The 19,448-nt window shown below is 41.9% G+C and overlaps 1 protein-coding gene and 1 long non-coding RNA gene across 11 annotated transcripts in view; one reads left to right on the top strand and one right to left on the bottom strand.

Moving 5' to 3' along the window:
* MTUS2 (microtubule associated scaffold protein 2) overlaps positions 1-19,448 on the top strand; it is a 566,317-nt gene that overhangs the window by 235,636 nt on the left and 311,233 nt on the right. For 8 of the 9 annotated variants that reach the window (XM_042990845.1, XM_042990774.1, XM_042990765.1 and 5 more), the window contains one exon: positions 16,026-16,223. In XM_042990845.1, coding sequence (XP_042846779.1) covers positions 16,026-16,223 — 198 coding nt within the window. The remainder of the gene's footprint in view (positions 1-16,025; positions 16,224-19,448) is intronic. The other variant, XM_042990867.1, reaches the window with a different exon arrangement.
* LOC122240211 lies at positions 10,204-16,200 on the bottom strand. Of its 2 annotated transcripts, none has more exons than XR_006219602.1 (4): positions 16,107-16,200; positions 14,224-14,319; positions 13,780-13,914; positions 10,204-10,596 (listed from the first exon to the last, which is right to left on the bottom strand). It is a non-coding gene; the product is annotated as an uncharacterized LOC122240211 (long non-coding RNA). The 2 variants fall into 2 exon arrangements; XR_006219617.1 differs by having other exon boundaries at positions 10,204-10,642.

Here is a 19,448-nt window from a genome sequence, read left to right on the forward strand (position 1 = left end):
TTTTTTTCCCCCCATTCGGTGGTTTTGACTTTCTTGATTGACTTATTTGAAATAAAAAAGTGTTCAATCTTGATAACGTCCAGTTTCTCTGTTTTGCCTTTTGTTGTAAGTCTTTGTCTAACCCAAGTTCATGAAGACTTCTGTCTGTGTTTTCTTCTAAGAGTTTTATGGTTTTATCTCTTAAATGTAGATCGGTCATCCATTGCAAGTTCAGTTTTGCATGTGGTGGGAGGTGAGGGTCCAGCTACACCCCTTTGCGTGTGGCTGACAAGTTTTCCCAGCACTGGAGCTTTTCTTTTCAGTGTTGATGATTTGGCTTTGCTAAGATGATGGAATCATCTCCGGATTAGAGAATTTACCCTACCTTCTGGCTGGCAGCTCATTCCATGTCACTCCTGTTGGTGCGTCTCCCTCCTTTTCATCCTTCTTCACACTCCGGAACTCCACTTATATCCAGATTCACAGCTGTTCTATAAATGTTGAAGTTGCTAGTTAAGCCTGGGTGCCATAAATCCCACGTGATCAGCCATCCTGGTGTTCCTGGTGGTGCTCAGGGGTTTCCCAAGATGTGGGACTTCTACAGCTGAAACCGGGACAGTCCCTGTGTAAAGCTGAGGCATCACTGAGCTGGTGGAGAGAATGCCCCACTGAATTGAGCCTTGTCCTCAAATTGCAGAGGGTCGGATGTTAGCTAATCTGCAGTCATCTGAAAACTGGAGGCTAGAGGACCCATTTCCCGGGTGTCTGACTCACACACACCTGCGAAGTTGGTGCTGTCTACTGGCAGGAGGCCTCAGTTCCCTGTCTGTGGGTCTCCACACAAGGCTGCTTGAATGTTGTGACATGGTGCTCGGCTTCCCCCAAAGAGATCAAGAGACCAAGGAGGAAGCTGTAATGTCTTTTACAGTATAGCCCGAGGAGTTTCACACCCTCAGTGTTCTACTTGTCACACAAGGCAGTAGGAGGGGATTCACTGTGGAGGGTATGGATAGGAGGAGGTGAAGATCATTGCAGGGGAGGGCATCTTGGAAGCTCAAAGACTTGGAGTCTGGCCTGAGATTATACCCTTGATGGTAATTGTATCAAGCCCACGTCTTTGGTAACAACCCTGAAAGATGCCCCTTCCCTTGCTTTGTTTAATTGTGTCCTTCTTTTCTCCCGCGGGAGAGTTGTGGCCTTGTTATTAAAGAATTTTGTTTACGGTTTCCCGGTGTGAAGGACACTTGGTTAAAAGAGTTGCTGTTTGTGCATAGTCCTGAGCAAGGTGAAAGAGGAGTTGCTTCTCAGCGGTTTGAAAAAGCAAACCGCCTCTCTGCAGAATGTCTGCAAAAGAAGAAACTTTATCAGAGCAACTAGGAAGATCTAGGAAGATCTAAAAAAACGGCTTCAAATAATACCTTGCCTTGTACATACAAATATGCCAGGAAGAAAACCACCTCTCCGACATAAAATTACAAGGAAAAAAAATGGGCCTCGCATAAAAACTCTGAACCACTCTACTTGATTTTGCCTTCGTTTTAGGTCTTTTATTCCTCCAGCACGAGGTCCTGCCTCTGTTCTGGCCTTGCTCTCCCCCTTTCTACTTCGGTAGGCTGTAAGCCCTACTTGGGGATGCTTTTTCTTCGTTTGTGAATTTCCCACAGTACCTCGTGAAGTGCTTGCCAGTGGTGGGTGTCCGTGAATGGATATTGGATTGGACTAAGATCCATTTCCTTTCTTAAAGTCTGTTTTACTGCCTGGATGACAAGAAGGTTGGACAGTGATGCATGGACCTTTATCAACATAGTACTGAACCTTAAAAGCACTACAGTTGGTCCTAGTTGATCGAGATAGTTTGAGCAGAAATATTTATTTAAATATATATTCAAAGGACAATCAATACAAAAAGGAAACAGGCAAGAACAAACCTACTCCTTCAAGTTTCATTGAAATGTGAAGATTTGCACTCTTCAAGAGATTTCTGTCTCGGAAGAAAAAATAGCATCACTTTGAAAGAGCGACACATCATTGAAACATCCAGTAGCAGCAAAACCTCCTTTGTCGTTCAAACAGAAATTTATTTTTATGGGGTTTTCTTGGACAAAAGTTTGCAGGAATATAAAGCCTTAATAAAAATAAGCGAGTGTACTTCAGCTTCTGTGCATGGGACTTGAATATTTGATCCCAGAGGGGATTTTTTCCATAGATGTTTATTAATTTTGAAGTTATTTTCATTAATTTCTCCATTACCATTAAATCCATTTGGAAGGGTCTTTGATCTGCTGTACAAAGTGTGTCATTCACCTGTCTCTCAGAAGGGTTTTTTTTTGTGGAGGACACACAATGATAGACCAAATTCTCTCTGATACAGGCCCTTTGACAATGGTGATGCTGACAGAGATTGGAATGATAGCGTTGCTCTACCTTAGTGTAAGCCTGTTACTCAACCAAAGACAAGAATTATATGTTCTTTTTGAAAGCCTTCTATTTTGATGCAACAGCTTTATTGAGATGTATTCATATGCTACATATAATTCACCCTTTAGAAGGATACACACATACACACACACACGCGCGCGCGCGCAGAATTGTGCACCCACCCCCACAATCAATTTTAGAATATTTACATGACCCCAAAAAGAAAGAAACCCTGTACCCATTGTCAGGCACTGCTCATTTCCCCAAGCCCCAGCCCCTGGCAACCAGTAAACTTCTTTCTATGTCTACAGAACTTCCTGTTGTGGACATTTCATATAGTAGAATCATACAATATGTGGTCTTTCGTGTCTAACTTCTTTCACTTGAGTTAATGTTTTCAAGGTTCATCCATATTGTAGCACGTATCAGTACTTAATTCCTTTTAATGACTAAAAAATATTCCAGTGTATTGGCATTGGCATTCCATGCTTCGGTTATCTAGTCATTAGCTGATATATATTTGCATTCTTCTGCCTTTGTCTCTTATGTGTCATGCCGCTATGAATATTCATGTGCAAGTTTTTGTGTGGATGGACATATGTTTTCGTTTCTCTGGGGAATATACCTGGAAGTAGAATTGTTCTGTCATATGGTACCTCTGTGTTTAACCTTTTGAGGAACTGCTGGATTGTTTTCCAAAGTGGCTGCACCATTTTACATTCCTACCATCAGCGTATGAGGTACCATTCTCTCCCTATCTTGCCAATACTTGGTAATGTCCGTCTTTTTTCTCATAGTTATTCTAGTGGGCGTGATGTGGTGTCTCATTAAGGTTTTGATTTGCATTTTCCTGATGCCTAAGGATATTATTCATCCTACCATATGCTTATTGGCACTCTGTATATTTTCTTTGGAGAAATGTCCACTCAAATCCTGGCTCATTTTAAAATTTGGCTACTTTTCTTCTCATTGTTGAGTTATATAGTTATCCATACATTTTGTTTACTTGAAAGCCATCAGATATATATTTTGCAAATGTGTTCTCCCATTCTTAGGTTGTTTCCCCCCACTGCTATCTATCTATCTATCTATCTATCTATCTATCTATTTTGAGAGAGAGATAGAAAACAAGTGGGAGAGGAGAGAGAGAGAGAGAGAGAGAGAGAGAGAGAGAGAGAGAGAGAGAGAATATCCCAAGCAGGCTCTGCACTGTCAGTACAGAGCCCAAAGTGGGGCTCAAACTCACGGACCATGAGATCATGACCTGAGCTGAAGTCAAGAGTCAGAAGCTTAACTACTGAGCCACCCAGGGGCCCCTCCCCCCACTACTTTCTTGGTAGTGTCTTTTCAGCCTAAAAGCTTTTCACATTTTTTCTCCGTTTTACTGAGAAATGATTGACATATATCACTGCATAAGTTAAAGGCTTATGGCATGATGGTTTGATTTACATATATTGTGAAATGGTTACCACAAGAGGTTCAGCTAACATCCATCTTCCATATGGATACAATCAAAACAAAAGAAGGAAGAATACAGGAAAATATCATCTCCTTGTGATAAGAACTTTTCGGATCTACTCTTGACAACTTTCCTGGATATTGTGCAGCAGGTGTTAGCTTTAGTCATCGCATTGTACTTTACACCTCCAGTGCCTATTTATCTTATAACTAAAAGCTTGTACCTTTTGACCATCTGTCTCCAGTTCCCCCTCTCCCAACCTCCTGCCTCTGGTAACCACAAGTCTGATCTCTTTGTTCCGTGAGTTTGTTTTGGGGTTTTTTGTTGTTCTTTGTTTTAAGATCCTCGATTTGAGATCATACAGTATTTGCCTTTCACTGTTTTTCTCATTTTTAATGGCTGAATGATATTCGTGTGTGTGTGTGTGTGTGTGTGTGTGTGTGTGTAAAATAACTTCTTTATCCATTCATCCATTGATAGACCCTTGTTTCCATGTCTTGGCCATTGTAAATAATGCTGCTATAAATATGGGGGTGCACATATCTTCTTTATGTCCTTTGCCTTTGGATATATTCCTAGAAGTGGAATTGCTGGGTTATTTTAATTTTTTGAAGGTTGTCAGTGTTGTCTCCCATTGTTGTTGTACGAATTTCCAAGCCCAGGGGCAGTGCACAAGGGTTCCTTTCTCTCCCCTTCCACACCAGCATTTCTCTCTTACCTTTTTTGGTGGTGGCCATTCTAACAGGCACGAGGTGCTATCTCATTGTGGTTTAATTGTGAAAGCTTTCACCTTGAATGAAACTCAGTTTTTTCATTTGTTGCTTATGATTTTTGTGTCACATATAAGAAATTATTGCCTGATCTGAGGTCATGGGGATTTATAGCTATGTTTTTTTTCCCTATGAGTTTTATAGTTTTAGCATCATGAGGATTTATAGCTATGTTTTCTTCTAAGAGTTTTATAGTTTTGGCATCTCCATTGAAGTCTTTAATCCATTTTTGAAATGTTTTTAATATGCCGAGAGGTAGTAGTCTAACATCCTTCTTACACACATATGTATCCAGTTGTCCCAGCACCTTTGGTCGACAATTTCTTTCCTCCCATTGAATGGTTTTGGCAGCTTTGTCGAAATTCAGCTGACCACACATGTTGAGTTTATTTCTGGGAACTCAGTTCTCTTTTAAGCTGTGTCTGTCCTTACGCTAGTACCACACAGTCTTGATTATTCTAGCTTTGTACTGAGTTTTGAAAATGGGAAGTGTGAATCTTCTAACTTTTTTTTTTTTCAAGATCAGGGACTTTTTGTTTGTGTTCTCAAGATTTGCACTATTCTGTGTTTTTTGAATTTCCATCTGAATTTTAGGATCAACTTGTCAGTTTCTGAAAAGAAGCCAGCTAGGATTTTGATAGGGATTGCACTACATCTGTAGATCAATATGGGGAGTAGCACCATCTTAACAACATTGAGTGTTCTAATCCATGATTGCTTTCTACTTTTTTGTGTATTCTCTAATTTCTTTTGATAATGTTTTGTAGTTTTCAGAAAATATGTTTTACACTTTGCGTATTAAATTTATTCCTGATGTAGCTACCTTGAAAATATACCTGAACCCCCAAATTTATTTAGATTCTCATTTAGGATTAGGAAAGTAGGCAGGTAATTTGGATTTATAGTAAAGCAAAATGAAATATTACAGAGTGGCCTTTTCATGAAATAGCTTTATAGTCTAGAGGCAGTGTATTTCATACTTTTCAAGCACTTTGGTGTAAGGAAAATTAATACGAAGCAAAACCCAAAAACCCTCTACTTTGGTTCTGCCATATAGTTGACCTTTGAACAATGTGGGGGTTAAGAGCACCGATCCCCCTGTGCAGTCGAAAATCTGTGTGTGACTTTTGTCTCCCCAACTATTTCACTACTGATAGCTGTTAACCCGAAGTCTTACTATTGGCCAGAAGCCTTATTGATAACATACAGTTGATTAACACATATTTTGTATGTTATACATAGTATATACTGTATTCCTACGATAAGCTAGAGACAAGAAAAATGTTATACAAAATCATAAGGAAGAGAAAATACTTTTACAGTACTGTACTGCGTTTATTAGAAAACACGTATAAGTGGCTCCACACAGTTCAAACCTCTATCGTTCAAGGGTCAACTGTCCTTGGAACTTTGCCAATGAAGGGATTGCATAGCTACCTTAGACAATGAAATGGAAGGCCCTCATTTGCTTCTCTTTCCTAGTGGGGATTGATGATGCCGCATACATACCTCAAGAGTGTGTAAAAAGCTTGGTTATCTACATATTTCATGTTTCTGGAGAGAGCAGAGCAGGCCTTCGAAGCAGGTCCATATGGATTGGGAGAGAGCAAGGAAAGGAGCTTCACTTGAAGTTTTTGTGGTTAGGGAGTAGGCAGGGTGAGTGGTCTGTACTCAGGCAGGTGCTTGTGTGGTTTGACTTTGTCATAGGCACCGAGGGGAGGACACCAGGCTTGCTTCTGAGCTTTCTTAGATGGGGAGAGAGGGAGAGCCCTGATGTTTGATGATTAAAATGTACTATAGTTAGTTGAATTTGAACTTGTTGAGTAAGCCACTATAGTGCCGTCTGAGGCTCGCAGCCTGAGGCCATTAAGGAAGGTGAAAGTTCCATCGAATGCCTTGTTCAAGCGCCCAGCTTTATGTTTTCCGAGAAACAAAATGATTGCCTTGTTTACTATTAGTCATGTTTAGAACTCCAAAAGTGGATAAGGACTGTCATAGTGGGAGCTTGTATTGTGGCTGTAGGAAGTGCAGAAACACGTGTCACCTTAATTTTATGTTTTGGGTCTCTGTAGTGCAGAAAGATTCTCAGAGGGTTTTTTAACCTTAAAAAGGGCAACCATTGCTGCCACTGGCTAGACCAGACAGCCAGGCCAATGGCAATGGCTCAAGAGTATACAAATGTTCACATGGGACTGACTTTGACCAGAGCATCCTGTGTTAGAAGACTCTCTGAGGTTTGTCTAAGTGTGCTGACCGTTGGGTTGTATCCTGTTCAGGAACATCTTGGTTAAAGGATTAAAAGCAGTAGCTCTTAACAAGCTCAGTCGTGTGTGTGTCAGTTATGTTCCCACCTGGAAAATACACAGACTTCACGTTGCTGTTCATCAGTTGATCCTAGCGGGCTCCCCAGGTAGCCAGTGGGTCTGGGGGAGTAGTGATCTCCTCTCACACTGTGACATCAGATAAGGGACTGAGGACAAGGAGGCCACCCCCTTCTGCAGGTGGGCTATGCCATAGGACCCAGGTTTGGTTCCACCCTGTAGCAAGAAGGCCAAGCTACCTCTGCTGAGTTTGTGAGCTTCTACTTCTATAACCTAAGGCATATTGGGGACCTTGGTGTGGAGGGCCACATGTTCAGGGCAGATGAGAGCTTTACTTTTTAGGGGAGACAGTATGTACCTAGCAAGTGCCACTCTAATATGGTGTCTTGCAGGACCGATGAGGGCAGTTTCTTACACGGAATCCCATGAGCAACTTATAGCCATTATTGGTCGTCTAGGGACTCCAGAAGGCATGAGAGGAGGTTGCTAAAGCTCCACAGTGAGAGCATCTCCAAGGGCACTAATGAAAGTGTGTGTCGATTGCTATTTGAGCAGATTCTAGAGCCTTTTTTTTTTTAATTTTTTTTTTAACGTTTATTTATGTTTGAGACAGAGAGAGACAGAGCATGAACAGGGGAGGGGCAGAGAGAGGGAGACATAGAATCGGAAGCAGGCTCCAGGCTCTGAGCCGTCAGCCCAGAGCCTGATGTGGGGCTCGAACTCATGGACCGCGAGATCCTGACCTGAGCTGAAGTCGGACGCTTAACCGACTGAGCCACCCAGGCGCCCCTAGAACCTTTTATTGGAGGGGATCCCACCGAAGGTGAGCCAGTTTGCAAGTAACAGCATAAATGTGCTTAAGTAAAATTTGCAGATGAAGAATATTTTGCCTCCCGAACCCAAAAGAGTCTAAAAGATCCTGGGCTTCTTTTAATTTTTTGGATGCTGACAACATCACTAGCTGTTTCTTGACAGTCTCAGGGATGGAGTACCCCCCAGTTTACCAAATAATTTTTAGGAATTTAATTAAAGTGGCAGGGCCTTGCGCTGTGTGTAAGACAGTAGCCTATCCCTTTTCAGTGAGCCTGTTTGTATTTATATGTTCTGAATGAGTGTGTCAGATGAGTGTCCTCAAAGGGAGATGTTATCACTGTAATGTGTGTGCACCTACGCTCCCAGAGAAAGGTTGGATCCAGTTGAGATCTAGCCTGCAGAGATTGTGTGGTGGCTAGGCTGTTGAGCTAGCCCATGGGTAGCCGCTGCATGAAGATCTGCTGTGTCTCTTCAGAAGTGAAGGAAAACAGTGACTGAGGGGCCAAGAATGGGCCAGATTGGCTTGTTAAATGAACGGCAGTGGTCCTGTAGGAAGGGTTTCAATTCTTGCGGGCCTCGCTTTAATGTACACCAAGTCATATCACTGCCTTAACTGTAGGGATGGCCTGCAGGGTCCCATTTTGTCAAGCCAAGTTTTTATGGGTCAAAAACTTACCTCTCTTCAAACGTATCAGTCATAGAGCATTCATGCCCGCTGTGGGATAGCGTAGGGCAGTGGGTGCTCTGACGCTGGGGAATTTGGGCAAGATGGTAATTCTTATGGTTAGGGTGAAGCATATCTGGGTTTCCTTCATTTCTTGTTCAGTAATTCCCTTAAGATGATACAATGTTATAGGGGATACATTTTTTAAATTTAAGGAGATCCCCAGGTAGAGCTGTAGTTTGAGCCCCAGTATTGATTAGAGGCACAAAGTTTTGCCAGTTGGTACATTTAAGGAGATGTTAAGATTAATTCAGAAGCTATGTTGTCAAGGTGCGAAAGTCAGTGCCCTTGTATCTTTTGGTGGATAAATTCTTTTAGTAAATTTTGGATTTCCATTTGGGTCCAGCTGTAGCCCTCTGTTTCCGTTTTTTGTTTATTCTGCCAAATCCGGACTTCTTCTCTTCTTCCTTCCCCCACCACCCTATTCTTTTCTTTCCCCTTTGTTTTTACTAAGGATTCTCTCTTCTCCGCCTGTATTTCTAGATTTCCTCCAGAGAGCTTCAAATCAGTGTCATCAGGGTTGGAGGCCTCCCCCATGGCTGGGGTTACTTTGTAGGATTTAAGGACCCCAGGCTTAAAGAGGATTCGAATTAACCCCTTTCACTATACTGAAGAGATGCCATGGGTATTTTTCTCTATAACCCTGAGAATCAGGATTTTTGTTGCAACAGAGGCATAGACGGCAGCAGCAGCAACAGAGTCCTGCTGAGCCATTTGCTGTTAGGAGTGCTGACCTCAGCACTTCACATAATGGCTTTTTCTCTTTTTTGTTTTTTACCCCTAATGACTGCTTTTCTCATGAGTGATCACCCAGTGGACCTGTATGCAGCACAAGGTGGTCTTTTCCCCGAGTCTGGCGTCAGTTACGACTCCGCTGTAAGACGTGCAGAGAGGTCCAGGCTAAGATACATGACCCAAGGCCATGCCAAGGACCCCGCCCCAGTCACATATTCCTGTCTCCAAAAAACCAGTTAATTATTGCAACTTCCCCCTGGGGTCAGGTTAGTCCCTGACAGAGGCTCCGCAGGACTCTCTAACGCGGAACAGAGCAGCATACCTCAAAGCACGAGCTAGCCAGCCAGCAGCAACTCCAAGGGCATGTTTTCTGTTAGGCAGCAGAGCCAGCTTGCAAGCAAACCACGAAGAAAGGCCCCCCGTGATGGTGGTCTCCGTCTCTGCATCCTGGTCATGCCACCTGTTGTTGTGGTCACCCTGAAGAGACAGGGTGGACCCCACCCCAAATTTGGTTTAGGTGTCAAGACTGACGATGTCAGACGCAAAGCAGTTTACGAGGGAGTTTCTTACTTACTAATTGAGGTGTCTGGGGAGAGCAGTGCTGGCCTCTCCCGCAGGTGTGAAATGACTTGAATGAGCGAGGGAAGGATCCTGGCTCAGCCTATCGTATTGTCAGGGGTTGGGGCAGGGGGGGGAGAGTGCCCTTGGAAGTGGATGGGGGCTTGTGTAGTTTCACTCTTTGGCCTCAGGGGGCAGCCCTGGGCTTTCCTATCAGCTTTCCCGGATGTGGGGTGCAAGGGGGCAGGGAGTATAAGAGGGGCGTGGGTTTTGAAACCTGATAACGCTTCGCAGTTAAACATAAAAAAGGGGAATCTGACAGTCCTAAATATTTTATCTTGTTGATGTTGTAAATGAAACTTTATTAATTTCACTTTTGGATTATTTATTGCAAGTATATAAGAAATACAATTGACTTTTATACATTGAACTCGTTTATTCTAATCGTTTTCAGAAATTTCACAGGATTTTCTACATACAAGATTGTGTGATCTACAAAACGAGAAAGATTTGCTTCTTGTTCCCAACCTGCGTGGCTTTTAATTTTCTTGCCCAATTGCCCTGGCTAGAACCTTCCGTAAAATATCGAGTAGAAGTGGTGAAAGCAGACATCTTGGCCTAGTTCTTGATCTATGGGAGAAGCATTTAGTCTTTTTCCATGAGTATGGTGTTAGCTATGCATTTTGTTTTCATCCACTCATCAGGTTGAGGACATCTTTCTATTGTTTCTGGTTTGTTAGGTGTTTTATCATGAGATGATCTTGTTATTGGTCAAGAGATTTTTCTGCATCTATTGAGAAGGCCATGTCGTTTTTCTTCCTGTGGTACAATACATTGATTTCCATGTTAACCCAATCTTCCATTCCTGGGATAAATCGCACTTGGTTACAGTATGTAATACTTTTTATATGTAGCTGGTTTTAGTTAGCTATTTCTTTGGTGAGAATTTTGCATATGGAAGAAATTATTTTCTTTTCTCATGATGTTTTTGTCTGGTTTTGTTATCAAGGTAACGCTGACCTATAGAATGAGTGTAGAAGTGTCCTCTCTCTCTCTCCCTCTCTCTTTCTGTTTCTCTGGAATAATTTGTGAAGAACTGGTGTCAATTCTTATTTAAATGCTTGATAGAATTTTCTCTCAAAGACATTTGTGCTGGGCTTTTCTTTGTGGGAAGTTTTTGGATTACTAATTCAATTTCTTTGTTGTAAGTATATTGAGATTTTCTATTTTTTTTTCCTTTGTGTTTTTCTGGAATTTGTTCCTTTCACTAGGTTGTCTGATTTGTTGAGATATAGTTGTTCATAATATTCCCTTATAATTCTTTTTATTTTTGCAAGATTAGCAGTGATGTCCCCTCTTTCATTCTTAATTTTACAAATTGAGTCTTCTCTCTTTTTTCCTTGGTCAGTGTAATTAAAGGTTTGTCGACTTTGTTGATCTTTCTAAAAACCAACTTTTGATTTTGTTGACTTTCTCTTTTATTTTTCCATTTTGTTATATTTATTACCATCCTAGTATTTATTATTTCCTTCCTTCTGCTCAGACTTCGTTTGCTTATCTTTTTTCAATGTCTTTAGATGGACTTTTAGTCCATTTAGTCCATTTAGATTTACTTTGTTGCTGCGACATCTTTCTTCTTTTTTTTAAAGTTTATATATTTTGAGAGAGAGAGAGAGAGAGAGAGAGAGAGAGAGAGAGAGAGAGAATCCCAAGCAGGCTCTGCGCTGACAGGGCAGAACCTCACAAACCATGAGATCATGACCTGAGCTGATACCAAGAGTCAGACACTCAACTGATTAAACCACCTAGAAGCCCCATCATTCTTTTTTAATGTGGGCATTGCAGAGTGCTTCAGTGATATTCATTCTTATGGCCAATCTCTACCATTGGGCAAATCTCTTAGTCATGACTCTGCTGGGGGGTGTGGTAGGGACAGTGGTCTGTCCCTCTAGGAGTGGCACTCCTGATTTACAAATGGGTGCTAGGCGGCGGGGGGGGTGGTGGGCAGTAGCTTCTGGTCTTCTCCCTTTACGTCTCCTGATATTGAACCTCTAGCCTACAAGTAAGCCAGGACAACAGTGATTTTTGGCCTTTTGTGCCTGGGGTAGTGCCTCTGCCTTTTTACTTGGGACTGGGTGAAGGGTCCTCTGACCTCTTAGCCTCTTGCTTGCATGTAATTTAGCCTCTGCAACATGGACCTAGGGGAGGGATAAGGGTGGGAAATGGTGGTAGCCTGCCTCTCCCGGTGAGATGTGGTACCTCTTGCCAGGGGGAGAGGAAACCTGTTGCCTTGGCCACAGCCACCCACATGAGAGCTGTCATCATGCTGAGATGGGACAGGGTTGCAGAGGAGGAAAGGAGTGCATTAGGCTCAAGTGCCATCCAATCTATTTTTACTGGATTTAGTAGATTTTCATATGTAAATGTTTCTTTATTCACTGTATGCCTTTGGAACAATTTCTAGAAACTGCAAGTGATTGTTGTTTTTTAAAAATAATTTTTACTGGGGCACCTGAGTGGCTAAGTCGGTGAAGCATCCCACTTTGGCTCAGGTCATGATCTCATGATTCACGGGTTCGACCCCCGCATCAGGTGCTTTCTCTCTCTCTCTCTCTCTCTCTCTCTCTGCCCCTCCCCCACTCGCACCCTGTCTCTCAAAAAATAAACATTAACTTTTTTTAATAAAAAATAAAATAATTTTTACTAATAATGGTTGTTTCACTGGAGAAAGTGTCCAGGGAGCTTGTGCCACCATTGTGGAAGAGGTCTCTCTTATGTGTGCTCAGTTTTATTTAACATTAATTGTTATCATTTGTTTACCGAGGGCTTATTATGCACCTTGATAGGTTATTTCTGTCAATATTCTTAAATAGCCCAAGGACACTGAGTAATTGAAAAAAACATATTCCTCTGACATGCTGCACTTGAAAAATAGTAAGGAGTGCACATTTTTCTAATTAAATTCCTTTTTTGAGAAACTAAGATTAACCTAAGGCACATTCACTCAGAGCAGCTGAATGTAATGCACAAGAGCACCTTTCACAGGGCAAGTGGGCATGTCATCTTCTGTTGACCTTTTCAAAGTGTGGTCCAGGCACTACTGAATGAGGATCGCTGAGGTGCTTGTTTAGAAGACTGAGTTTTGAGCCCCAGCCCAGCCTAATTCTCATGCAGAGAGACCAGTGCAGGTCAGCTCACACACAGGCTGCATTAATGTGTGCAAGCTTGATTACTGCAAACTTCAGCTAAACTTGATTGAATAATAACGTCAAAACCACCGTGCTAGACACTGGTGGTTTCTCAAGAACAATAAGACCTGCTCTTCCAAACCCCAGAGGTATGTAAACTATTTGTGAGATTTATCTGGTAGAAAGAGAGACCGTTGGATAGTAGCTTGATGTATAAATTATATAAAATTTAGAAAAATTATGTATACTGAGAGTTGGGGCAAGACATACTCCCACAAGTAGCCTACACACACACACACACACACACACACACACACACACACACCCCATGTGCCTTTATTGGAAGGGAGAGCTGGACTGGACTAAGGGAAAGTGAAAGCCTGGAAGTCACTTAGAGCCTTACTTCGTGTGTACTTGGGTCCCTGCGTTGTTGAGTCCTCTCTCTACACGTTCTGCCGCTACCTTTCTTCCAACGGCACGAACAATCATTGAATATGGGTAAGGGTAGGGTAGAACAAATTCCTCCTTGAGCATTTCCCATGCCCTTATTGCCTTACATAATGATTTAATAAACTAAGTTTTCATTCTTAAATATTAAATGAATGTTTACTACGTGCCAAGGTTCTCTGTTAGAAATTTTGAACTTTCCTTCATTCCCAAATATGGGTTTGTTTTCTTGGGAAAAAAATTAGTCCACGTTCTTCTCATGTGACTTGATGTAACCTTAGGTCAGTTATTGACTAACTGGGCTGGGAAAGAGGTTATATATAACCAAAACTAGTATCCAAATGTAGTGGGTTTAGTGTATACTTACTGTTGAAATTGCATCTGATTTTTTAGCAACTCTTTTACTGTTTTACAGGCACTGTTCAAAATTGAGTTGGCATAAACTTAGTGTGAAGATGGTATCTGATACATGGGGATACTTTCATTGTTCTGGGGATATCACCTAAAAGTACGCAAAAGGATAGGAGAACAGTTGGAGGCGTTGACATGGCATTTAATTGCTGATACAGAAGGGCCATTATTACTTATTAAGCAGTGATTATTTCTCATCATATTTGAACGTTTTTCCCCCAAGCATTAGGACAGAACTGAATCGGGAATACTGCAGCCCCAGCTCTCTGCACTCACCCAATTTTTCCTCCTCCTCCTCCTCCTCCTCCTCCTTCTCCTCCTCCTCCTGACCCAGAAATCAAGAAACCAGAGTTGTGCGTATTCTGTTTTCACATGGATGTGCAACTGACTACAGACTCACTCTTAGGGAGAGCTCCCGGTAGAGGAAGAGACACCAGTGGTCCACCATGGCATCTGTTGGTTCTCTAAAGATTTCCACACATAGGATCCCGAGAAACTTAACAGAAACCCATGGAGGAGGGGAAGGGAAAAAAAAAAACAAAAGAGGTTAGAGTGGGAGAGAGCCAAAGCATAAGAGACTCTTAAAAACTGAGAACAAACTGAGGGTTGATGGGGAGTGAGAGGGAGGGAAGGGTGGGTGATAGGTATTGAGGAGGGCACCTTTTGGGATGAGCACTGGGTGTTGTATGGAAACCAATTTGACAATAAATTTCATATATTGAAAAAAAAAAGATTTCCACACATAGATCTGTTTCTAATGTAGATTCTTCATTGATTTTTAGATGTCGTTAAAAAAAATAAATGGCTTCTTTTATTATTAGTTTGCAACCTGGTTAATCTTTTAGTAGATAATAAAGAGTGAGGAACACTGCTGAACGGTCTGCATATAAGCACTCACAGTAAATATGGCTGCAGCTGAAAGTTCCTAAATGGCTTGACTAGAAATTTATATAGAATATTAGGACACTTGCCCCTTTTTCCTTTTTATTATTATTATTTATTTATTTATTTATTTTTAATCTTTTTTTCTTTTAACGTTTATTTTTGAGACAGAGAGAGACAGAGCATGAACAGGGGAGGGCCAGAGAGAGAGGGGGAGATACAGAATCTGAAACAGGCTCCAGGCTCCGAGCTGTCAGCACAGGGCCCGACGCGGGGCTCGAACTCATGGACCGCGAGATCATGACCTGAGCTGAAGTTGGATGCTCAACCGACTGAGCCACCCATGCGCCCCGCCCCTTTTTCCTTTTAAGGACTAATAAAGGGCATTTGTGTGTGATAACATTCTGGTTCTATCTGGTATTGAAAGGCTCTTTTAGTGTGGAGATGATCATTGCAGCGGCTATGAACAGAGCCTGATTCAGACATCATCATGCTGAGATGGTAAATTTATAACATGATGTTGTATTATTTCAAAATTAGCCGGCTTTGCACATATTTGGGAACTAATTTTAAGCTTAGTTTAATTTTCGAATTTTAGTTTAACATAAAAACACATCGTGGAAAAAGAATAAAAAAAGCCTAGTAGTGTTAACTAGAGCATCCATCAAGTTCTCTTACAAGCAGTAATATTTGTAATATATCTTTGAGGCCAGTTTTATCACCACCAGTCCCTTCCATTGGTTCTGAAGTGTTGGGTCAAGTGCCCAAGGTTACACAGCCCGTAAATCATACAGACTGGATTTCAACCTGGCCAGTTCCCCAGTTTATGCTCACCTCATTCCTACAATGAACGGAATGCTAGCAAACAACTCTTTTGTACATGCTTCTCTGGTTTCTCACCAAGTGTTTATAATTGCTGATGAATATTTACCACAAGGGCTCTTTACCCATTGCATGTCAGACTCTAAGGTGTATGTCACTTTCGCAATTCTAGGGTAGCTTGCAACAGTACAAGTTCATTCCATTCAGCGTTCTAAGCACTGTCTACCTTTATTTATGGCCGTATAATAGGGCTAGTTGTCTGTTCTTTTCTCATCTGCCTGCTGCCTCTCCTCCTGTGTAAGTTCTCTGAAGCTCCCAGCCCACAGCGAGGAGCTTTTCTCATAAAGACGTATTTGTGACTATGCTGAACCGCACTGTACAACATCAATTGTGTTCAGTTTATGATAGAGTTAGATTACTATTCATAGTCTGTGTATTCCTCTGTCTCGTTGTCAACTGATTTTTTTCGTTTGTTTGTTTGGTTTGGGTTCGTTATAGCAGATTTAAAGAAAGCCTCCGGTTCAAATGCTGCAAAATCCAATCTACCAAAATCTGGACTTCGTCCTCCTGGATACTCACGTCTCCCAGCAGCCAAGCTGGCGGCGTTTGGCTTCGTGCGGAGCTCCAGCGTGTCCTCGGTCTCCAGCACCCAGTCCGCGGACAGCGCGCAGCCGGAGCAGAGCAGACTGGCCAACCGTAAGTGGGCGGGGCGGGTGGGCGGGGCCGGCTGCGTTGTTCCCTGTGGGACACGCCCCTAGGACCACACCGGGGCAGGTGAATGGCCATATCTTCATTTCTTCAATATGGGCATTTCTTCAATATGGGCATATGGGTATAACGGCTTCATTTCTTTGCGTTTGAAAGAGTTGATTTGACTTCCTATTATATTATATTATATTATATTATATTATATTATATTATTTACTTCCTTAATCTACCATTGTTAGGACTTTAGAAAATGATCTACTGAAGGAAAAAAGGCCTGTTTGGCACTATCATTTTTTTCAATTATGAGGAATTAGAGTGCCAGAAAAAGACTTAAATCTAGAAAATGACTTAACCAGGTACTGATTCCAGGAGCCCTTTGCTCATGGATTCTATGTAAGAAGTCAAAGAAAGATCCAACACAGGTGTTCCCATGTTGTGCTATCATGAAGCATATTATGTATTAGATATTAGTGGTGAGAATCCTTTTAGTCACCTGGGATTACCTGTCATGGCTTCATTTTGGTGGAGCACTTGGCTGGATTTCTCAAAGTTACCTAAACAGTGTGAAAAATAGAAAAGTAGAGCTGAGCTTCTTCAGTTCTGCCCAGAAAGGTCCCCATTGGCTGAGTGATGCTACTCTAGGCCTGGCTCCCGAGACTGATGTTGGGAGCTGTGTTTTAAAGTATGAATTAATAGTCTCAGAACAAGTCACAAACAGCCACCGTTCTAAAGGAGACCTGGAGGCTGCCCCACTGACCTGAGCCTTTGATGACCAAAGCCCGTCTCAGCCTGTCAACTTCAAAGTCATTGTTATTAGATCTGAAACCATGACATCTCGGACATTGGTTAGCAAGAACTGGCCAGAGGACCAGGGAAGTCTTAGAGGTTTTCATGTGGAGTGCTGTTCGGGAGGGATTACAGTAGTTGAATCGTGCTGAAGTAAGTAGCAAGAGAAAGAAACAGAGGACAAGACGGGGTATATGGGAGGGGAGAGGTGGAGAACAAGATTGATTTATATTATTTTCTAAATTTCTTTTCTCCGAGCTTGCTCTTTCTCTATCCTTTCTTGGGTTCACAGAGATGATGCGTGGCACATTCATACCTGCAAAGTTCTAAATTTTGGTCTACCTAGTTATTCCTAAAAATAATGCATTACCTTTTCCTTTATCTTGATGTGTTTGTAAGCAGTTTCTGAGAGGTTTTTTGCTCACTTGGTTTGCTAAAGGTGCTGCATCTCAGAACTGCTTTCACACAGGAATACACTTGTCATTAGGGATTTCACCAGATTCTCAAGATCTGAAAGAGCTCTTTGCAAATGTGTAACTCATATTTTCCCACGTGTGTGCGTATTGACAATCTGAAGATTTTTAAGTATAGGAGCAACTATTTGTCATCTTTTTTAGTAGTAAAATCCCTGGTGGCATGTTTCTCTTTTAGAGGAAGCAGCATGAGTGAGTAATTATAAAAAAAAAAAAGTATTTTTCGGTATATATCTTTCCGAGGAAGTAGTTAAGGCCTTGGTTTCTTTAAAAAATAAGAATCGTCTCGGGATGATTGAGCTTCGTTCCCATGGTAGCAGTTTTTGCTAAAGGAGAGCTGATAGGTGTGGACAGAATAATTCCAGGTGTGCTTACGTCATTTCTTCTCACATCTGCTTGAACGGATGCTAGAGAGGGACACCCTGAGCACCCAGGGAGGCAAGAGCCATTATGTGCCAAGGAAAATAACTCCTACTTTAAAGACTTCATAGTAAAATAATAAATTAATTATTAATACATAATTATGAATATGTAACGCATTAGTTATTAATACATAATAGATATGCATTTAGAATTCTTTTCCAGTTTTTAAAAAAGCAGCATTAGAATTGATTTGCCACCTAACCATGTGTAAAATTTATACTTCACCAATAAACCACAGAAAAATTTCTCACTTATTTGAATTGATATCTGAGTGCCATTAACCACCTGCTAATACTTGTTGTTAGATGTAATGTCAAAAATTTTGTTTCTGTTCTTTAGTGGAGGGATGATGCTTTGATGACAAGGATTAAGTAAAATATGAGGCACTCAAAAGAGCCAAAAGTCCTTAGATCAAACCACAGGAGCAAAGCTTTGTTGGTTTAGCTCATGGAAACAGCTAGCATATCAGAGCTGGTTCCTTTTTCCTTCTTGGAACATTGGTCTTTCTTCAAACAGTACATTCACATAGAATTGCATTTAGGAATACCACAGTAATTAGGAATTATATTATGGCACAGTAGATGTCTCAAAATCTGAAACATGACTCTAATAAGGAACTGTTTGAAAGTGCGCAGCTCATATTTTTAGATACTCATGTGCCTATAAACAGTCCGAACAGTGTCCACGATGACCGAAGCATGCTATATTTAGGACACTTTACAGTGATTCATTATGAACTTAGTGTTTCCTGGATGACTTTGGCTTAGCTACAGCTCGCTCTCCCTGCAGCTTTTCTAAAGGGTCCTGAGGGGCAGGTGACAATGAGAGTGGAGAGGAGAGACCCCTGGGCTCCCCTGGACCTGGGTCTCGGCTGTTGGGTGTGGAATCTACTCTCCACCCTGGACTCTGGTTCTTTACCGTGTCTTCAGACCCACTGGGCACTAAGTCAAGGGCCCTTCCGTGTCTTTTAATCTTTTCCACAAAGTTTTGACAAATGGAGCAGACACAGAGAAATGAATTATACCTGTATGTACTTAGATCATATTACTTCTATTATGAAGCCCTTTGAAGAGACCCTAAAATCAGGGTATCTTGGGACCCAGTCCACCCCCTCATTTTAAAGCTAGCAAACTGAGATCAAAGTGACTCATTCTGGCTCCTGGGCCAGTGTTCTTCTTCTATGTAGTCCTTAAAGTTGCCACATAAGGTGAAGAACCACTCATGATTTAAAGTCTTTTCTTCCTGTTCGTGAAGCAAGTTAGAGTCAGAGTGGCCTGGAGGGACCCTGTAGACTGAACTCACCTTTCCCCCACTTCCTGGGTTGTCAGCCAGCCCCTGTGTAAACACTGAATGATAGAGAACATTCCATCTTGTGAAGAAGCTGCCTTTGAGACGGGATAGCTCTCGTCACGAGGCAGTGCTCTGTGTGGGTTCAGGCTGCCTCCCTGTAATTGCCAACTAGTCACTCAGTTCCTGTGGACTGGTACAGAACCTTGACATTCATTGTATTGCAGGTGACAGCCCTCCCAGC

Source organism: Panthera tigris, chromosome A1 (assembly GCF_018350195.1).
Source record: "Panthera tigris isolate Pti1 chromosome A1, P.tigris_Pti1_mat1.1, whole genome shotgun sequence".
NCBI lineage: Eukaryota > Metazoa > Chordata > Mammalia > Carnivora > Felidae > Panthera > Panthera tigris.